Source organism: Epinephelus fuscoguttatus, linkage group LG1 (assembly GCF_011397635.1).
Source record: "Epinephelus fuscoguttatus linkage group LG1, E.fuscoguttatus.final_Chr_v1".
Lineage (NCBI taxonomy): Eukaryota > Metazoa > Chordata > Actinopteri > Perciformes > Serranidae > Epinephelus > Epinephelus fuscoguttatus.
The window spans coordinates 34,655,545-34,675,506 of record NC_064752.1 but is presented as its reverse complement, the minus strand read 5'-3'; the positions used below and the strand labels follow the sequence as shown (position 1 = coordinate 34,675,506).

General features: G+C 41.8%; 1 protein-coding gene across 6 annotated transcripts in view; it reads right to left on the bottom strand.

Annotated features, from left to right (window-relative positions):
• Positions 1-19,962, bottom strand: part of celf4 (CUGBP, Elav-like family member 4) — a 110,726-nt gene that overhangs the window by 18,305 nt on the left and 72,459 nt on the right. For all 6 annotated transcript variants that reach the window (XM_049581454.1, XM_049581468.1, XM_049581462.1 and 3 more), the window contains exons 3-7: positions 9,211-9,259; positions 2,487-2,615; positions 1,425-1,504; positions 963-1,103; positions 451-589 (exon numbers count right to left, since the gene is read on the bottom strand). In XM_049581454.1, the coding sequence (XP_049437411.1) occupies positions 451-589; positions 963-1,103; positions 1,425-1,504; positions 2,487-2,615; positions 9,211-9,259 (538 nt within the window). The remainder of the gene's footprint in view (positions 1-450; positions 590-962; positions 1,104-1,424; positions 1,505-2,486; positions 2,616-9,210; positions 9,260-19,962) is intronic.

Below are 19,962 nucleotides of genomic sequence, written 5' to 3'. Positions count from 1 at the left end.
CCTATATAAGCAGGGTAGTTGGAGCTGTTATTCAGAGCAGTTCATATTGGCTTTGAACCCTCTCTCAGGCAATCCTAGGCGCTTGATTTGATGCTGTACTTCTTGTAATAAACCTCTCTATATACAAGCAAGACGGTGTCAGCGGAGTCTCCTTCATCACCTTCACATCATCACTATTTAATAAACAACATGAGGAAGCTGTTTGCATTAGACACCATAGATGGAGAAATCCTGGATAAATAAGACAGTAACTTGCTAGCTAGTAGCTTGTAACTTGATGAGGCAGCAGATAAACTGCAATTAAAAAGAATGCAGTGAAGTTTAGGATTAGACTGTATTGGTTGTGTTCCAATTAGTGTGAACAAATGGCTCCTTACTTTGATAAGGTGGACTGATATACCTGAAAATCCACTATGGCCCTTTAACCTTTTGGTTTTCCCCTGCTGTTACCTGACGTCGGGGTCAGCGGTGCTCCCGGGAGGCCATTGATGGTGGCCATGTGCTGCATCTGGGCAGCAGCAAAGGCCGCCATTGGACTGAGGTAGCCTCCCTGGCCTACAGACGCCATCAACGCCGCCTGCTGCTGCACCTGCACAGTGGAGGAGAGGAGACTTTAAGGAGGGTGGAGAATAATGTAAGGAATAGGAGAAAGACTGAGGTTACTGAATTATGAAAGACAAAAAGGAAGCAGTGTTAAAGCAAAGTGAGAAAACAGAAACTAATAGATAATATCCAGGTATTGAATCTCATAATATGTGTTTTTTTTTTTCCCAAACCAACATTAATGAAGACAATTCACATCACATCCTGAGGAAATATTCTTCCTAATTGGAGGGAGAGCTCATCTGTTTTTTGCTATCTCCAATTCAGATGTGAGCTAAGCTTGAGCACTCCATTTAATCTTCGTGGTTCATTGAATAAATAACTGTGGATAAAAAAAGATGTTTTGCGGGGCGTCTTGCCTGAGCGTAGGCTCCGTAGGCTCCAAACTGCAGGGCCATAGGGTTGAAGATGCCCATCTGACCAGCCATCTGCTGCATGCGGCGGATGGTGCGCTCCTTATCCGTGTCGGCGAACTTCACCACCAGACTGGATGAGGCGCCCTGTGCACCCACCCATCCACCCACCCACACATAAACACACAAACACGCCCACGCAGTACATGTTAGTGTGTATTGATACACATGACATAAGCTACACATCCTCTCTTGCCAAGGCAACGGCGTCAGAGCCGGAGCTGGCACCCGCTGCCCTGAGATAGTTTGGCTGGGTCATGTGCAAAGGACAAATTTTCTTACTGGGATTAATAAAGTATAGCTTAACTTAACTTTAAGAAGGTAATTAAGCTCTCTGTGACTCATCTCTCTCTTCGTGACTCACCTCTCTCACATAAATCTACATGCTCACAGTTAGGATGTACTCACAGGCATTGTCTGGCTGCCGTGTAGTGCACTGATGGCTGCCTGAGCTTCAGCATGAGAGGAGTATTTTACAAATGCACAGCCTAAAGAGAGAGGGAGAGAGAGAGAGAGGGGAGAAAATGACTCAGGGTAAAAAGAGACAGTGAGAACAAAAGAGAAAAGTTTGCTGAAAAGTATATCATACAGTATCACTGCAAAACATTGCCAGTAACAAGACAAAAAATAAAACGATTCCTGTTTTTTTTTTTCATACCCGGGATAAGTTTCCTACAGCATTAAAGCAACAAACACTGAGTAAACAAAGCCCTCTTTGCTGAGGAGGGCTGCATCAGTGTGGATCGACGCTCAATAAGCAGACTAAACATGCCACTCTGACACCATTAACAACTTTGGGATCCTCTGATGGGGCTTAAAATGCCACAGCATTCTGGTGTCGCTTACTATTGACAAGCCCCGTTGATGAATTTGAATGATCAAGTTCCCAGTAATTATTGAGCTAAAGCCCACTTAGCCGAGTAAGCTGGCTGATGAGGCCTTGTTAATGGAGCTTCACGGAGGAATCAGAATGATCAAGCCCACTGTAATCATTGGGCTTAGTTATCATCGGGCCTCATTGATTGGCTGCTAAGCCCACTGATGAACTTCATGCAGTGAACTTGTGTAGCACTCTGACAACATTTCGAAAGGACATTTTTCTGGCATGACATGAAGCCTTGTGGTTAATAAGGAGGTTGACTTGTGTTTTTCTCCCTTATCAGAGCCATGTAGGTTGACTCATGAGGTTAATGGAGTTCATCTGTAAAGAGCTGCTGGTTTATATCGTTCATCCCTTTGGGCAAAGCCTTCAGATGGCATTTACGGTTGAAACTTACAGAATCTACAGTATTCTTATGTAAACCCTCCTCTGATGATTGTGGAAAAGCCCGCTTTGATATCGCTCAACATGGAGTGTTTAAGGGGAACTTTGCAAAGTCACCAACTTTGAAAGGCCAAATCATTTCTGTGCAGCAGCCTGTGGAAAAAAACAGGGTGCTGGCTCAAAGTCATAAACAGCTATAAACTCACCTTTGCTGTTTCCGTCGGGACCTCTGAGGATGGTGCATTCCTCGATGCTGCCGAAGGACTCGAAAAGGCGCCGCACGTCATCTTCTGACTGTTGCTTGTTGAGCATGCCCACAAAGAGCTTTCTGTCTTCTAAACGGAAAAGGAATAGGTCACGATCAGAGGATCAGAGATGCCGTTTGATATTCAACATAAAGGCACGCTATGCTCACTGAGACAGCAGCATATTTACTCCTCCTTACTTGCATGCGAAGAACGTTTTGTGACACAACAGACTGTATATGTTATCCGAGGTAACATATGTTACCCGCTGATTTATTCACACATTTTAAGATCTCAATTGGGTTTGAATGAAGCTAATGGCTTGAAGCTATTTGCTTAAACACAAATTCTCAACGAGTATGCTTATTCTAAACAATGGTCATATGTAGGTGTTTAGCTCCATTTGGAAAACATCAGCAATGCAATAACAATAGAATAACGATTAACAATTACAATAACAAGTAGCTGACAGATGCTGATAATTGTATTATATAAACAACATGTAGAATTAGAAATTTGTTAACTTTAGCAGCGCTGATGAAGCAGTCCTCGCTCATGCCACATTCAATGGTTCTCGCTGAAGCATCTGTAGTACAATGCGTATTTAAAATAAAGCAAAAGTTCTCCTTGTATACCATGTTCTTCCTGGTTTACCTGGTTCTCCAGTTATTAATATTTTCCACCCATGTTTCTATTACAGATTTGTAGTGGAAGATAAGCTCATGATCAAAGCAAGAAAATCTTTTTCTGTGCAGTTTCTGTCCTGTGGGAACACGGTTGGCGCCTAGCCGTGAGCATGAGCTCTGGTCACAGATGCTCATGGTGCAGCAACTCAAAGTTTGTCTGATGGTAACAACACAATGCTCGCTCACATCACGTCTTCACCATGTGCCTAATCTCTTTGGGACAAAAAGATATTGTTACCCACTAATACTTCACTACACTCACAGTCAGACTGAGCTTCCAACATGTTTGGCTCACAGTAGCTCAAAATCTAAGATGAGAGGCTGATATGATACTCCAGGTTTCATGACAGTTCACTGAGTGAATGTTGTGGTTATCCAGTTTTTAGATTACTTTAGCTGTAGCATCTTGCTCTATGCTGTGTGAGCTGTTTGACTGTAATGATGTGATGCCAAAACAACAATCAGTGTGAAGGAATTCAGTTTCAGGCTTCTTTTAACCGTTGTAAGTAATATTCTGTCTCTCAACAACAACATGTTGAAGTAGAGGTGCAGTCACACTGTGATATATCTGAACATGAGAGAAGAATAAAATATTCTCTCTGGTTAACTTAAGGTAAATGTACGGTGGCCGACAAGGGCAAAAACACTTTAAACAGACACAACAGAAACAAATGGAAGGATCTTCACCAACTGGACGACACCTGTGCAGAATTTAGAAAACATTCACCAACTTGACGACACAGGAAAGCATCATCTAGACGACTTGAAATCATCAACCCGATGACACTTGCTCAGCGTATAAAAAAAAAGCTACATGACGCACACAACACAACGGAAATAGTTTCCAGGGGACACTAAAAAGTGATGCACACGGCTGACTAATGAAATAATCTGACAAAATGCACACAATTAATTATCTAACAGGCAAACGTTAGCTATAGTTAGAACATTAATAGTTACTTCCAGAACCTGTAATTTGGGATAAGCATGTTAAATTACCCGTAGGTTTTGCTGACATGACTTACAAAATGAAATCACTTTGCTTAATTTGTTCACCAGTTAACAATAAGCTGATTAAATTACCTTTTCTCCAAGTGGAGGACACTAACACTTGTTAGACCGTTCCTGTGGTGCTGTAAACTTGTTTGAATTGGCAGTCTGATAATAAACATCAGACTAATGCAGACTAATGGATTTTCCAAATACAAAAAACACATGGCGTGTCCCAGCCGTGTACATCGCTTTTTAGTATCTCCTGGAAACAGTTTCCATTTTGTTGTGAGTGTTCTGCAGCACTTTTTGTAAACCGCGTTCGTGTGTGTGCTTTATTTGCTTGTGTTGTGTCTGTTTGCATTACATTTGACCCTTCTCAGCCACCGTATAAATGAGTCCCTTATACTGTAGATCATAAAGTGGGACGAGGGGATTGTTAAACGAGATATTCCATGTTTCTTCTATCATATTTTCTGTTCATATAGTTGTAAATACATTACGTGAAGAGAGATGACACCTTAGATGACATCTAAGCAACACTTTGCCCTGATGTATCTATATTTAATATTATATGTTATCTAATGTAAAGTAACAATAGCTTGTGTAACAATCTGTAAATCTGACTTATGTGGCTAATTGGCCAATTTCAGTACATCATGTACTACCTGTGAGGAACTGTGCTCGTCACACGTATTCAAAAGACAGACATGGCGGTGTGTCTGTCCTCAGGTCAGGACATGATTAAAATTTAATGGAGGTCTAAGTTAAGTTCCACAGAGAGGCTGTCCGGGGGGTGTCTGTTTACATGTGACAACACATTTGGTTGTTATTATTATTAAATATGCATCGCAGACAGGATGCTAGTGCCTGCTGCACAGTAATGAGGCAGCAAATTTAACTGTGAAACAAATGAGATAGAAATAAATACAATCTAGCAGTAGTAACAAGTGCTATACACAAGTCAAAGGTTGCACTGAATCCAACGGATAAGACGTGGATGTGGGGTTGCATGGGAGGGTAACCTGTTGTTACACCGGAAGCTATGCACACATTTACCCTAACATGGCATCTGGAAAGCACACTGTACTTTCTGTACTGAGATACATCAGATAAAACATAAGGAATATGACTTGTTCATGTTATCAAGTCACACAGCACCAATTTAACACGTTCTTGGCCTATTTCTGATTTACGAACACATAGCATAGCAACCAGTCTTTTGCACATAGCAACTGCCGTCCTCCTCTTTCTTCAAGTTAAAATTGGCATTTCAGAACATTTGGTGAAATGTCTCTGTAGACTAAAGCAACAAATAACCTCCACCAAACTTCTCTCTTTCTGTTTTTTTTTCAACAAACAAACTTTCATGCTGTCAGAAAGAATTGCAGGATGATATCCAATATAAATTCTACATATATGGGTTTTAATAAAATATAGCCAGACTGAGGTCCAGCGTTGGTTCATTATTCACCATGACAGCATGATTGAGTCACTGAATGAGTGTTTGAGGGAAATTGTGAGGCAGACGGTGAAAGTGTGTTAGCGCACACCAGTAGCAGATGTGTCGGTGTGCAGGGCCGTCTGTTTTTACATTGCACAGATTCTGAGCTTTGTGGAAATGGATGTATATGTTGGGAAATTAATGAGCCTCAGTGCAATTGCCTCTAAATGCGCTCTGCAAATTAACGTGTGTGTGTAGGTGTGGTTATCTGTGTGCGTGCGTGCGTGCTTAGGGTCCGTTCCCCGCTGCCTGTGCCTGACAGGGTGTCCTTGCAGAGTCAACAAGACTAATCTGCGCTCTGGCCTTGCACTGGGTGGGGGTGGTGTTGGGGGGGGGGGCTGTTTACAAGAGTGGAGCGCACATCAGGGGTGGAGGACACACACATACACACACCGCATGCACACACACACAACTTGAAATGTTTGGCCCCCCACCTTCTCACACACACATACAAATTCACAGTACGCACCTCATTGGTGGATAAAGCCTACTGTTCCCCCGGGAAGGCACCAATAAACATTACATCTTTCTTTGGGAAAGGACTGTTAACACACACTCACACACATGCACACACACAGTCAGCATATGACAATGACTCCCTGATTTCCCTCTACTGTAATATTTAGTAGACAAGACGATTACTAAAAATCATAAAATGTATTACTCTCTACTCCAACTTCCCTTATGTATTTTCACTGCACAACAGTTCAGCAGCATTCCTTTCTGATCATCAACAATCAGACAGTGGTGGAAAGTAATTAAGTACATTTACTCAAGTACAAACATTCAGTGTGTTATTAGAATAGTTACTAGTAACAGTAACTAGTAAGCACATGCGTAAAGCTTCTAAAAAACATGCATTGCTGAAGATTAAACCAGTGTCAGCCAGACTTTTTGACTTGTGAACCCTTATAAAACACAGTGTCTAGTTTGGATTCCTCATGTGTTGGATGTCACGGTTGGAAACGCTAATTTTAGCTCCTTTTCCGGTGCGTCATTGTATACACAAAATACTGTCATTCTCTCTCCGAGCAGTGTTCAAACATTGTTCAATATTTAGTCGGCATGAGTTTGAGAGAGAGACTGAAAAAGCAAAGATATAAAAACATTTCACTGGCCTCCTTACTGCTTTCTACTGTTTATGTATCTGTTTTCTGTCTGTCTGTCTGTGACATCGAATGTGACATACCAAAGAAAACAACAGCAACAACAACCAAAAAAAAAAAACCCCAAAAAAACAAAACAGAAAGGTATACTCATCTACTGCAGAGCTGTTTAAACAGATCTGGTCCACTGGCAATGGGAAAAGAATATATTGTCTGTTTTTTAAAGTTTTCCCACGTGAAAAAAATCTGCATACACATGCTCGTTTTGGCGGAAAAAGGCTATGAGTTGTTCCATCGAGTGAATTCCCTCTAAAATTTTCAGATGGTTTCTTTTAAATCACTGTTCAAGGCCTTAACGATCCATTATTTCATAAAGATTATTAATGGCCTTACTGCGTGAGTAGAAACAACCAACCACAGCCGAGGAGTCTCTGACGTAGCTGTCAGTAATGTCAATCACTCCGTCGACAGCAGTCAAACTGTCAAATGAGGCAGCGCTGATCAAATATGAATTCAAGATTCTGTTTCCAACATGTCACAAATTTTTTCATTTTACAGCTAAACAGTGCACTAAAATATGTGTCTGAAAACATTTGAGGTGAGAAATGCAGTGACAGAGTCTTGATTCATGTTAAATCAGACCTGCCTAGTTTGACAGTATGACTGCGGTCCACGGAGCGATTGACATTATCGACAACTGCATTAGAGACTCCATGGCTGTGATTGGTTGTTTCTGCCACACCGCGGTCTGATTCTAGTGAACACCATTAAAGGCAGTAGGAGGGGAGGAAGGACATGGTTTTTTTAGAGACCATCTGTGTCATGTACTTGTTTCAGAATATAGTGATAGTTTCAGCAAATAAGACAAAAAGTTATTTTACCAACTGTAGCTTTAATCATCTCACAACCCCCCAGATTTATTTTGTGCCCTACTGGAGGGGGCTTGACCCTTACATTAGAAATCACTGGACTAAACTACCGAACTTTATTTGACATTTTTCAAAGTAGCCCAACTCCACAAGCTGCAGCAGTGAAACACTTTTTACACTGACGCATCAGTATTAACAGTCTAAAAATGTAATATATACTAACACAGGATATCAGTCACTGGGGACATTTTCTGCAGAACAACTACTTTTACATGTTAATGATAATACTTCTGTACTTTCACATCAATAGGATTTTAGACGCAGAACTTTTACTTATAATGGTTTATTTTCATAGTTCTGTGCGGTAAAGGATCTACTGTAAGTCCTTCCACCACTGCAATTAAAATGTAACACCCTGACAGTACGATGTAGCTTTGCATTCATGTCTGAGAAAAACATCCAAGGCATAGAGAATAAAAAAAGATATAGACACAGAAATAGTCTTGAAAAAATAAGTGTTGAGACTGGATGAGTAGAACAGAAGCGGGCTGAGGATGTAGACCCAAATAACAGACAGAGGTATGGACGGCATGCATTGCCCTCACTTTGCTTCCTCACGCTTGGTGCTTGCCTCTGTTCCCTCCCGCTTCATCAATCATACTCAGAGCACCACCAAACTAAATAGAGGAAGATGTCGCACAATCTCTCTTCCTTTCCTTAAAGGTTTTTTTTTTCTCCCTTTACAGGCTAACACCTCTCTCTCAGTCCTTATGCTTCCCTCTGCTTATCAACCTTCAACTCCTTGCATGCTCTATTTCCTCTTTTTTCCCCCTCCTCTCTCTTCTCCTTATTCTCGCCGCCGAAGAATCGCTCTGGTGCCAATTATATTAACAACTGCAAAGTTTGAAAGAGTCCAGCCAAAAACGGTCAAACTGCATCAATCTTCTCTTGTACAGTGCATTGATTGATGTCAGGAGCAGGTCACTACATGTCTAGACACAGAAAATGCGCTTTAAGCCGCCTTAGCTGTCAATACAGTACGGCACACAAGAAATACCAGACTAGACGTCCACTTTCATTCACACGGATCCGTCAATTCAATCTGCAGTTCGTTTGGCTGATAAGAACTTCTGACACAAGTCAAATGGGACTTGCTTGGTTGCAGACAGCGTTATTAAAGGTGTTTGACAAAAAGAAGTGGCCTGTTTTCCCCTTGAGCACTACGCGCTGCGCATGTTTCTGTGTATGTGCGTACATGCACGTGCATCGGTGCATATGATGAAACTCTAAGAAAGGAGCTGGGGCAGCGGCAGCCAGGAGGAACACTGTTTACATAATGTGTTCTGAATACTGGAGGGTCCGGCCAGGCCGTGCTGTCAGCCTGCGTCGAGGTACAGGGCATCGTCTAATGGGACAGATAATGGTGAGGCTGATACGCACAGGCAGCATGTTTGTAGGGTTAGAACAAAGGGAAAGAAGGTAGCAAGGAAAAGGGAGGGAGGAAAAGAAGGAAGGAAGGGCGTACAGTACCTCCTCGACTCTCGCTGTCTGCTGGCTTCACCTGGATTGGTCTGTTCATCTGTGAGAGAGAGGGACAGAAGCAAGGAGAGGACAAAGAGAACAAAAAAAAGAAAAAGAAAACAAGAGACAACCAGTAAGCATTGTGTACTCATGTAATAGCTCGTGCTTTTACCCCTCTCCCACCCTCCACCCCCTCCCAAAAAGTTTTTGAGAATCACTCAGCCAAATTGCGGGTAAAGTGTATTGAAAATCTCCAAAGCTGTAGCACTTATAGCCATTGGGGGAATAGCTGGTTGGGAATATGGGTTGGAAATATTATTTGATGTGAGATGAAAGGAGAGAGAAGGGTTGGAAAGGGGGATAAGCAGAGGGATGAAGGGAACGATAGAAAGAGGGATGGAGGGAGAGGTAACTCTGGGTCAGCAGAGCTGCTGTGACTGTGTATCCTCTCTGTGGGTGCTCCTGGATGCTTGTGTGCTATCGTCAAGTGGTCTGTGTGGACTGTTCAGATATATTGAGGTGGATGTATACACACACACACACACACACACACACGCACACACAGCAAAATCAACCCGTACACAGAATAAACATAGTATGTATGAGTTAAGCCTCGCTACAAAATGTTCTTGCACAATCCTCTCTTAGCCTCACACACAAGCTTGTGCATACAAGTGCATACACACACACATACACACACACACACACTGTCTGTCCCCCAGTGAGACCTTTCCACAGTGTGTCCGCCGAGGCCCTCCTTTCATTTCACTCCTGCCTGTCAAACCTTCCCTCTCCGCCTCACCACCCTGCTAAACGCTCGCCGCCAATCAATTTTTAATAATGCCAATCGCCACGCTGCCAGGAGGAATGGAAGGAAGGAGGGGGGGAGGAGAGGAGGGACGAGGGGAGGAAAGGAGAGGAGAAAGCTGAGGATGAAAGGGGAGGAGGGAAAGGTCAAGGTTCTGTGTGATGCAGCATCAGTGTTTTGCTAAATGTCATTAAATCTTTTCTTCAGAGTTTGCTGATACAGTCATCATCTTAATGAATCTCTGGGCTTTCAGATGATTCACCAAAGGCGAAACCTTTGAGCGCCAGGACACAATGTCACGACGCGAAACACAATTAATGCTCGGACCTTCACCCTTTCCTGGCGCTTTTCCGCTGCTAATATTAAATCACATCATTCTCCATAACACTTATTTAAAATGGAGTTACCCATTCCTTCCTCTCCCTCGTCTCCTCCCTCTCTTTGACAGCCAAGAGAACCCTACTAATGTTTTTAATGTGCTGTGATGCATTATTTATCAGACTGGCTGTTGATATGGAAAAAGGACGAGGGGGATAAAGGAATTGGGGAATGGAAAGAAAGAGGGAGTTAAAATGAGTAAAAAAAAGTGAAAGAGAGAATAAAAAACGGTGCTGGACAGGAAACAGGGAGATTTTAGGAGGGATGAAACTAAACAGGGTGAGAAGGAAAAGAAACTAATGGAAAACAGTAAAATAAAAAAAGGGGAGGGGGTGTTTGAAAAGAGAGAAATGTGGTTATAAAAAAGGAAGAGGGGGAGATGAGGACATAGATCAGAGCATGGGACAAGGTCAGCCCAGTGCTCCCTAGGGTCCTATAAGCCTGCATACATATGAGCGCTTTTACTGTGACCCATACAAATGGTCTGGCCTCAATCTGACCTAATTGTGTTCCACCTCCACTGGTTTTATATGCGAGCACCAGTCTTAACCAGCACAGTGCATGACGGCCCTGAGCCTCTGAGGTTGTGTTTATTTTTCCTGGTCTTCATTTCACTCTGTACTGACATTTTAGGCATACACACTTATTTGTTTGTTTTTTTTTATGTTTCACTTTTATTATTTTGAGTTTTTAATTTTTTGGACTGTTGGAAAAAAAACCCTGCAACACCCGGCCCCCTAAAATCTCAAGATAATTTAATGTCCCTCTGCACAAGGGATGTTCCCAATGACTAATTTCCCTGATGTTTAAATTGAAATCTAAATTTAGATGAGTCGGCATGTCTAAAAGTGAGAAAACACTCAGAATACAGTAGGGCTGACCTGAATGCTTCAGAGCTTTAAAGCTTTGAATACAGTAAACAACAACCAAATCAGTATTCGAAGGGTTGGTTTATATACATACCTATTATCAGTTATTCTCAGACAAGGAACTTGTCTCCAACTCATTTTTCATCTAACGTCAGTCACCAGCAGTCCAGCACTCCTGAAATTGGGACGGTTTGACCACACGTGAAATGCTAGCAAGATGTTGAAAAGTTGTATTATACAGTGAACTTGGCAAATCACCTGAAAACTGTAAGTAACAGCTTAGTTGTCTTGCAAATTTTTTTTCTAGCTACTGTGGCTAATGTTGCTAACAAAGTGTCTAATTGTCACATTATTTTAGTTGCACTGACTGAAAACTTAATGTTTAAAAAAAGTCTGACTTATGTACTCTCAATATTTATTTTCACATAAGCTTCAAGGCACAAAAAAAGATATTCAGGACAGCCGTAGAAAACAGTCAAAACTGAGCATAATATAATCTATAAGGTCTATAACATTGTCAGAAAAATACTGCATATATTATAATAGCCATGTGAGGTCATGGATCACATTTGTTCAATATGCAAACTCTATTTTTAAATGCCACTGAAATGTGTGGCACTTCACATCGTGCATCATGAATACTGCACAATATCCTACAAAACATGACTCACTAAATAAATTAATTTTACTGTGTACTTAACGTCCCGACTTATCTCCAATCAAACACACACACACTAGTATTTCTGGGGCCAACTAGCAATGGTAGCTGTGTTTAATTAACTAGTCGACTAACTGCACACATCCCTACTCTGCACATGACACAACCACGTATAATCCATGGCAATCATGACAGTCTATTTTCTTTTTAACAAATCTTCCAAGGAAGGCTGAAATTAGATATATTTTTGGGATAAGACAAACATAAAAGACCCACTCCTGCTCTCCCAAAAAATAAAAAATATAATACCTTCTCTTCTTCTGCTGTCCCTTATCGTGACATACATTTTTGGTAAAAACTTAAAGCAAATTTTTAACTGCACTATAATTCTTAATTTTGTTCTGATATTTGTTCTTTATTATGAAGATATATTAACTGGGAATGTACAAAATATAAAATATGCAAGTGCACTTAAAGTATCAGCATGTTCCCTTTTTTTAATCAAAACAGTTAAAAAAATAGGCAACAAAAAAATACAACTTATCAAATTAAGACCTCCATCCCTAAAGTTTTAATATACTACTACTACTACATACTTAAGACCTCAAATCTCATGACCTAACTTCGCAGATTAATCAGTCTCTTCATTTGTCGTCGCTAGTTAAGCCGCAGAATGTGTGCTCATAAATTTTTAGATACAGTTCAAAAATAATGTTAAGTGGTTAAACCATTATTTTCTTTTGTCACTGAAAACTGAGTGGACTTTCATGGGCTCTCTATCAGTGGTTTCCATTATCCCGGGCCCATAAACTGCTTCAAGGTCAGTTTTATCATCCTGCTCATAATAGGGTGAGTTAGCACCAGCCCACCGGACAACCGATCCCAAAACAGTTGTTAAAACCAGACGCTGACTAGCACGGATAGCTCCCCCAGGATGTATGTGGTGGTGTAAGCCAAAGCCAGATGGCATCATTGAGCAGCAGAAGCAACACAAAACACAGACAATACATGAAGCTCTCTTCAGCCTAATGCCGGCATGAGAAGAAATGCCATCTACAACTTAAACAAAAACGCGCCGAGATGCCGACATAGAGTGTATAAACACATGACACACACAAACAGGCACAAGAGAGTAGGCTTACATGACTAGACATGCACGCTTATACACACACAATCTTGGCTCGTGCACTAACATGCAAAATCACAAATAGGCCTATGCATCCAAGCATGCATGGAAACATACAATGGGATACAAAGAGTCACACACACGCGCGTGCGCACACACACACACACACACACACACACACAAAATGAATATGTAAATGTATCCTTGTGAGTCAACATGTTCTGTAAATTGGCTCATCTCTCAGCATGTACACCTAATACCTTGCATGTAGCGTGCCTTTTTTCTCCTCAGCCTTGTGAAAGGGGCCGCCTATTCATCCACGCATATGCCTTTAAAAACACTATACACATGCTCACACACACTCACACACACACACACACAGGCTTAGCTCCATTGTTGCTGAAAGTCCACCTCAGCAGCCTCGTGTTAGAGTGGCCTTGGTGTACCACATGATCGACAGCTCAAAAAGAACTGCGGCGGCTACACAAATGCACGGGCACGCACACCCACACACACACATATTCTCGCTACACTCCTCTGTTGATTATGTAACTCAATGACAGCGCTCTGCCTCAGTGCTGCCATAGATTCCCTGCTAACTAGAAGCTGAGGGAATACATGGTCTGCATGCAGCCTGTGCTGTACCAAACTGGTGAGTCATTCTTCTGAATCAGTCTAGTACGGCCTGAATGTCTAGTGAGGCCCACAAGATTAGCTGCAAACAGTGTGGGACTATAGTTTGCTATATTGGATTCTACCTTGAAATGGGACAAAATTGAAGTCCTTGATCTGAGTTGCGCTGCTTACTGTATTGATTTCGCCGCGTGCAAAACACAGAAATGAAGTTACAAAAACACTGTTACGATGACAACTCTATGGGATTTCTATCCGCCGAATTTCTGTATGATGCCTTGTTATGTCAGATGCGCTTCAAATACAGTTTATTACAAGTTGCTGAGAAGACAAATGCAACTTGCCAGCATCCTGCACACAAACTAATACATGCAGCCACAGTAATTCACAACACTTGCAGGGACACAAGAGCAAGCAGTCACTCACACTCCCATCATCGTCTGTGAAAAAGAATATTGAAAGTATGCTTTACGAAACTCGGGAGAGGAGGTAGGATTTTCTCATTTTCACCCTCGTCTAGCAGATGTGTTTTTGAGAGAGAGAGTGGAGCAGTGCAGGCCGGGTCATTTCATTATCACAGTGAGAAAGCACTCCATGAAACTCTCCCAGGGAAGCAAGGAAGGCTGCCTTCATAATATTCCTCTTCTACTATTGTGAAAACTTGCTCTATTTTACATTCTGCAGGTGAAGGCCCCTTTATCTTTGACGTCATTCTGTCTCCGTCCCCATTTGTATTAAGCTGTTTTTTTGTGCTTTCTGTTCATACATATATTTACTGATTCCTAAGTGTTCAGTATGTGAAAGCGAGCATCTGAAAGGGAACAGCTCCAGATGTTGAGATTCTCTGCAGGAGCAATGCCACAGGGTCTAAGTGTAACCAAATGCCACTATTCGTACTGTCGAATAAAGCACTGGCACTCGACCTGGTCCCGCTTTCCAAAGTATCTCAGCATGCACAACACTCATCTTGGGATGGAAACATGCCAATGGAAACATTAGCTGAACAAATATGGTTATAATCCTGAGATGCTTTTGGGAAACCGGGCCCGTGAACACAGGGGAAGAAAAAAAACCCTCTGTGGTGAGATTAGCTGAAAAACTAGAAACATTTAGCAGGCATGTAATAGATTTCACCAGTGGTCACAAAGAGGACAACCTATTTTAAAAGTATTGATTTTACATTAATTCACAGAGGCATTACACTCCCATGGAATACCCCCCGCATTTCCATCAAAGCTCCTACAGTACATGTAAAATTTTCATTTTATTGACTTTTGCAACCTCTCGAGGCACAGAAGTATTTTACAACACGTGTAGCAAAAGGGCAGCTCACACCCTTCCACCGCCATTACCACTGCAGACTGCAGAGCGAAGTGCCGTAATGTGACTAATGGAACTGGAATCAGCTTGTGTGAGGAGGGAAGTTATTTTTCCCATGGCACAAGATGTGTTCATCAGGAGCTGAATTCAGGTCACTCAGTCAAATGGCATCGCCTCACCTCATATTCAGTGATCCTCTTTGCGAGTGCACGGGCTAATCTTGGTAACACACGTTTTATTCCAGCCAACAAGTCACTCAGCAGACAGAGGCAGTGCTTGTGTATAATATTATGGTTATGAATTTACTAAATGTACCCAATGCTAAAGACATGCAAGCTCATGTCCTATTCAGTGGCGCTGAATAGGACATGAGGTGCAGTTAAAAATATATTTCTCTAACCAGCAGTGGAAGAAGTGCTCAGATCTTTTACTTAACTAAAAGTAGCAATACCACAACACAGATGTACTCTGTTACAATTAAAAGTTGCGTATTCATTAAGGAAAAGAACAAAAGTTTAGGTGTCAAAATATACCTGACGTTCAGATGAAACAGCATTTCAAAATTATCTAGCTTCACTATCGTTAAGTAAAACAGGACAGGCAGGCGGGATATAACGTAAGGAGGAATTTGATTTCATCATATAAAAGTGAGCGTGTCGTAACAGTGATGCTCTGACCAGTGGCGTAAGGATGTTACAATGGGCCCCAGTGCACATTATTATGACGGGCCCTAGTGCACGCTATCGTGCATGTTCTGTCTTGACACAAATAAAGACTTGACATTGGACAACATCAACATACATATTACCCAGTACAGTACAGTATCACTGTGTATCTGACAAAAATATCAAAGAAAATAAGAAATTAATCATTCAATTGAATAGATTTTTTATTTATAGGTTTTATAGCTTATATAGAAAAAGCATCTATCTTTGTTTTAGATACTATTTAAAAAAAGAAAACCATGCAGATGGCTTTGCCTTTTTGAGGACGAATATAGCAAATGGCACTGTTTTTAAATTAATAACATATACATTTTTTATTATTTGTCTTTACACACAGGTATATTTCCAAGGTGGCAATCTGCACCACTTGCAAGGGCCCGCTCTCTCTACGGGCCCCTCCACCCCAGGGGCCCAAGTGCAATTGCACTGCCTACACTGTCTATATTTACACCCCTGGCCCCGACGGTCCAACGCCAACAGAATAGTGGTCTCTGTCAGGCAGAGAGAAATGATGCCCATCATATGCTCTCTGTAACGTTACTTTGTAAAAGGCTTTGAACATAATCTGGAGCTGTCACAGGTACCACTTTCCTCAGCGTAAATAAATTCTAGTCACACAGGGTGTAGCTACGGTGTTTTAGGGGAGCGAAGACACACAGACGAAATATGCATTTGCTAGCAAGCTAACTTAATCTTAGCTCTGTGCAGCTAAAAGTTGCAGGTTAGTCAATAGGTGTTGTGATATTATTGATTGACATTGGTTGGTACACAATTACATCAGCACGTGTCATGTTTTGTTTTATGGGAAGAAAATCTGATTTGATTTTGATATAAGAATGTGAAGAATTTTTAAAAAAAATGTTGGCATAGATTTTTAAATGGTGCACAGTGTGGTCAGGGATGTGAACTAGGGAAAAAGTAACAAAACTCCCTTTAAAAATCTTTTAATTTAAGTTTCATGCTAAGGAAAAACATGATTTACTTTGTACAACATACAATGTTTTCTTAATCGTTGATGTCTTCTGATTAAGTCTGCATTAAACTAATACCTCAAGTTTGTTATTTCAAGAATTAATCATATCTCCTGTCAAACCGCTGTTATAATTCACTGCCAATTTCCCGTCTCTCTAACCGTGACCTCTCCATGCTGCTGGCTGCTTTTTTGATCATTTACTGGCCATTTGTCAAAAACAGCACCTGTGTCATTGGCACCATATGCAAACAAACAACAACTGCCATCACCCCTAACATACCCAGAATGCAGTGTGATGTCCCAAGTCCTGTTTGACTTTCAGGTTAGTCGAAAACAGCGTTGATAACGGCTTGAAAGTTGATGAATGGCAAAATCCCACTTGGATTCCCATCAGGTTTAATATCCACTAATGTCTGCACATCTCAGTGAGTATTTGGCCTCTTTCCTTCTCCTGTAGTTCTTCATCCTGACACATGGCCAAACACCAAACCTCTCTTTTGATGTTCAAGTGAAACATATTGCAGAGAGATCAATGTCTGTGTGTGAGGGTAAGGAGGACTATAAAGCAAAACATCCCAATCTCTTTCCTTTTGTTGCATTCTCTTCCACTTTATCCCTTCTCGTCTTTACAGACAAACAGAGACTGGCAATCTGTATCACATCAGATCAAGGATGAGAGGAGTATTTTCTGACAACGGGACGGCCTGGCCCAGTTGTTTGGGCTGGGATTGAGTGGCATGCTGCAGTCAGAGCTGAGTGGAGTGGAATGAAATAAACGTAAGAAAAAAAAAAAAGCATCCAGATGAATTATGAATTGGCACAGTCTGTGCTTTCTTTGGCTGTTACACCGCAGCACTGAGGTGGCGAGTAGAACAACAACGTGGCTGCAGCGTGCATTACGGCAAATGAGACATTCGCCCTCATTTATCAGAATTTCCTTATGTTCAAAATGTTGCAAGATGACAAAGCGCTGCACCAAAAACTGAACAATAACATGCATGCAACGTATTTACAAGGACTTGATATCTCTCATTTCCTGCTGATATTGGTTTGATGGCGGAAGTTTAAAGACACTGAACGGCAGAAGTTGCGTGTGAAATGACCTCACGCCCCACAAATATCACCCTAAAGCAATTCAATAACCATGAAATCGCTGCTTGAGAAACTGTGAATGAAAAATGCAGTCACTATCCTTCCCAGCCTGTTTCTATATGCTGCTGCTCGCTCTGTGGTGCTGCTGTCCCAGTAGTGTCTACCGAGATCACTACGTCTCCACAAAGGCAGATGAAAGGGAAACACACAGAGATCACAAAAGGAGGCAAACCTCCCTGTCCGACCCTCTGATCATCGCTGATTCCTTCATCAACATGGCTCTTACACAGAACATGAAAACAGAGAATGATAGACAGGCGCAGGCGTACACACAGGACACACACACACAAATCCAAATCGGATTCATCCAAGAGTGAGGCGGCTCATTCTTGACCTTGGGAGCAGCACGTGTGACTAAATAATCTCCATTTATTCTCCTTTTGCTTCCTGATTAAATTTCTCTGGCACGCTAACCAGCTCTGAAAATACTTTTTTTTCTCCAACTTTCTGAAGACCTGTTGTCAGAAAGCTAGTTACAAAACACAGACATTTTAAGAGCCGCAAGTTATCACACACCCCCAATCCTCCTCCACTCCTTTTCTCTTTTGCCTGCAGTTGGTTGAGAACAGCAATGCTTTTCTCACATCCATTGTTTGATCCATTTCACACCAGCCCACCTCTTCTTTATCTCCTCCTGTTTTCTCCTTCTTTCACTGGCAAGCAGCCTGAACGCTGGCAGTAGTGGGACGGCTTTCGTGCAGTTTTGAATGAGAGGTTAAAATGCAAATGTAGTCCTCTTTCTGTTTTCCTTTCTATTCTTGTTATTCTCCCTCGTTCCTCTTCCTCCTCTTCTTCAGTGCGAATTTGTTCACGAATAGAGTAAATGAGTGTGAGTGTGAAAACTATTTTTTCCACGGTGAGCTAATGCATAAAACTGTGTGCCCCCCCCCCCCATTTTCCCTCCGTCTTTTCAGTGCTCTACCTGGATAAGAATCGATGTGGAATGAGAGCAGACAGGATTTATGCTTCCTGCGAACACTTTAATAGGAATCGACGGTTGAGAATTCTGTTGTCACACCGTAACTGGATGAAAAAAAAGCACATCATCTGCACCCCCAAATGATTTTACCCTGCCAAAACCTGTTATAGCTTCACACCTGCCTGTGTCATGCACATGTACTACACTCTCACACACTCATGTGCAAATGAGATGCACACACACAGATGTATGTCTTCTTCTCACATGGATACGTGCACATAAAACATGTCACATATTCCATTTTGAACACGTTTGCTGCACAAGACATCACATCTGACTCAATCTTTTGAACACGGATCGATTATCGCACCACAGCTTGATCCATCACAAAAGAAGCATTGCTAATAGAGGACGGTGCCGGCGTGAGAAACACATAGGCTGCACACACACACACACACACACACACACATGCACACGCACAAACAACACAACCCCTTGCGATAGTTACATAATTAGACGTACAGCACCTTGGCAATCAACAACTCTGGTGTTGCCATGGGGACTATAGCTTTGACTATAAAAAGAAAGGATCTATATGTGGAGGCGGTTGAGGGCGGAGGTGCGGAGCGAGGCAGCGAGAGAAAGAAAAGAAGAGAAGACACAGAGAATGAAAAAGTGTGAGAAAATTGGTGCGAGAGGAGTGAAGGTGTCGCTGAGGGGCCGAGCAGCTCTCTCGGTTTATGCGTGAGCGCGTGCGTCTGTGTGCATAGTGCACCTGCATGCGTGTGATTAGAAGTGTTCAAAGCTTCACTGTGTGCACCAAGTGTGTGTATGTACGGGTGCTCCCGTGTACGTAAGCTTGCAGGAGGAGGGAAAAAAATGACAAGGACAAAATGTGATAGAGTTGGTTAGTAAGTGAGAGGAAGAGAAAGGAAAAAAAAAAGAAAAAGCTAACTAGAGAAAGTGTAGAGGACAATTTTCAGCCTCTCTCTCCCTCCCCGTCTAAGCTTACTGCATTGCCTGGGCTTTGCAGCATATAGTGAAGATTAGGCCAGACGAGAAAGCCATAAATTCTACTTTTCTCTTTCCAGAGGTGAACATAAATCATGGCTGGTACTGGCGTGCCATCACTGGGTTTTTGCTTTTCACTTATCTAATGAATAAAAAAAAAGAGAGAGAGAAAAAAACAAGTTCAAAAGC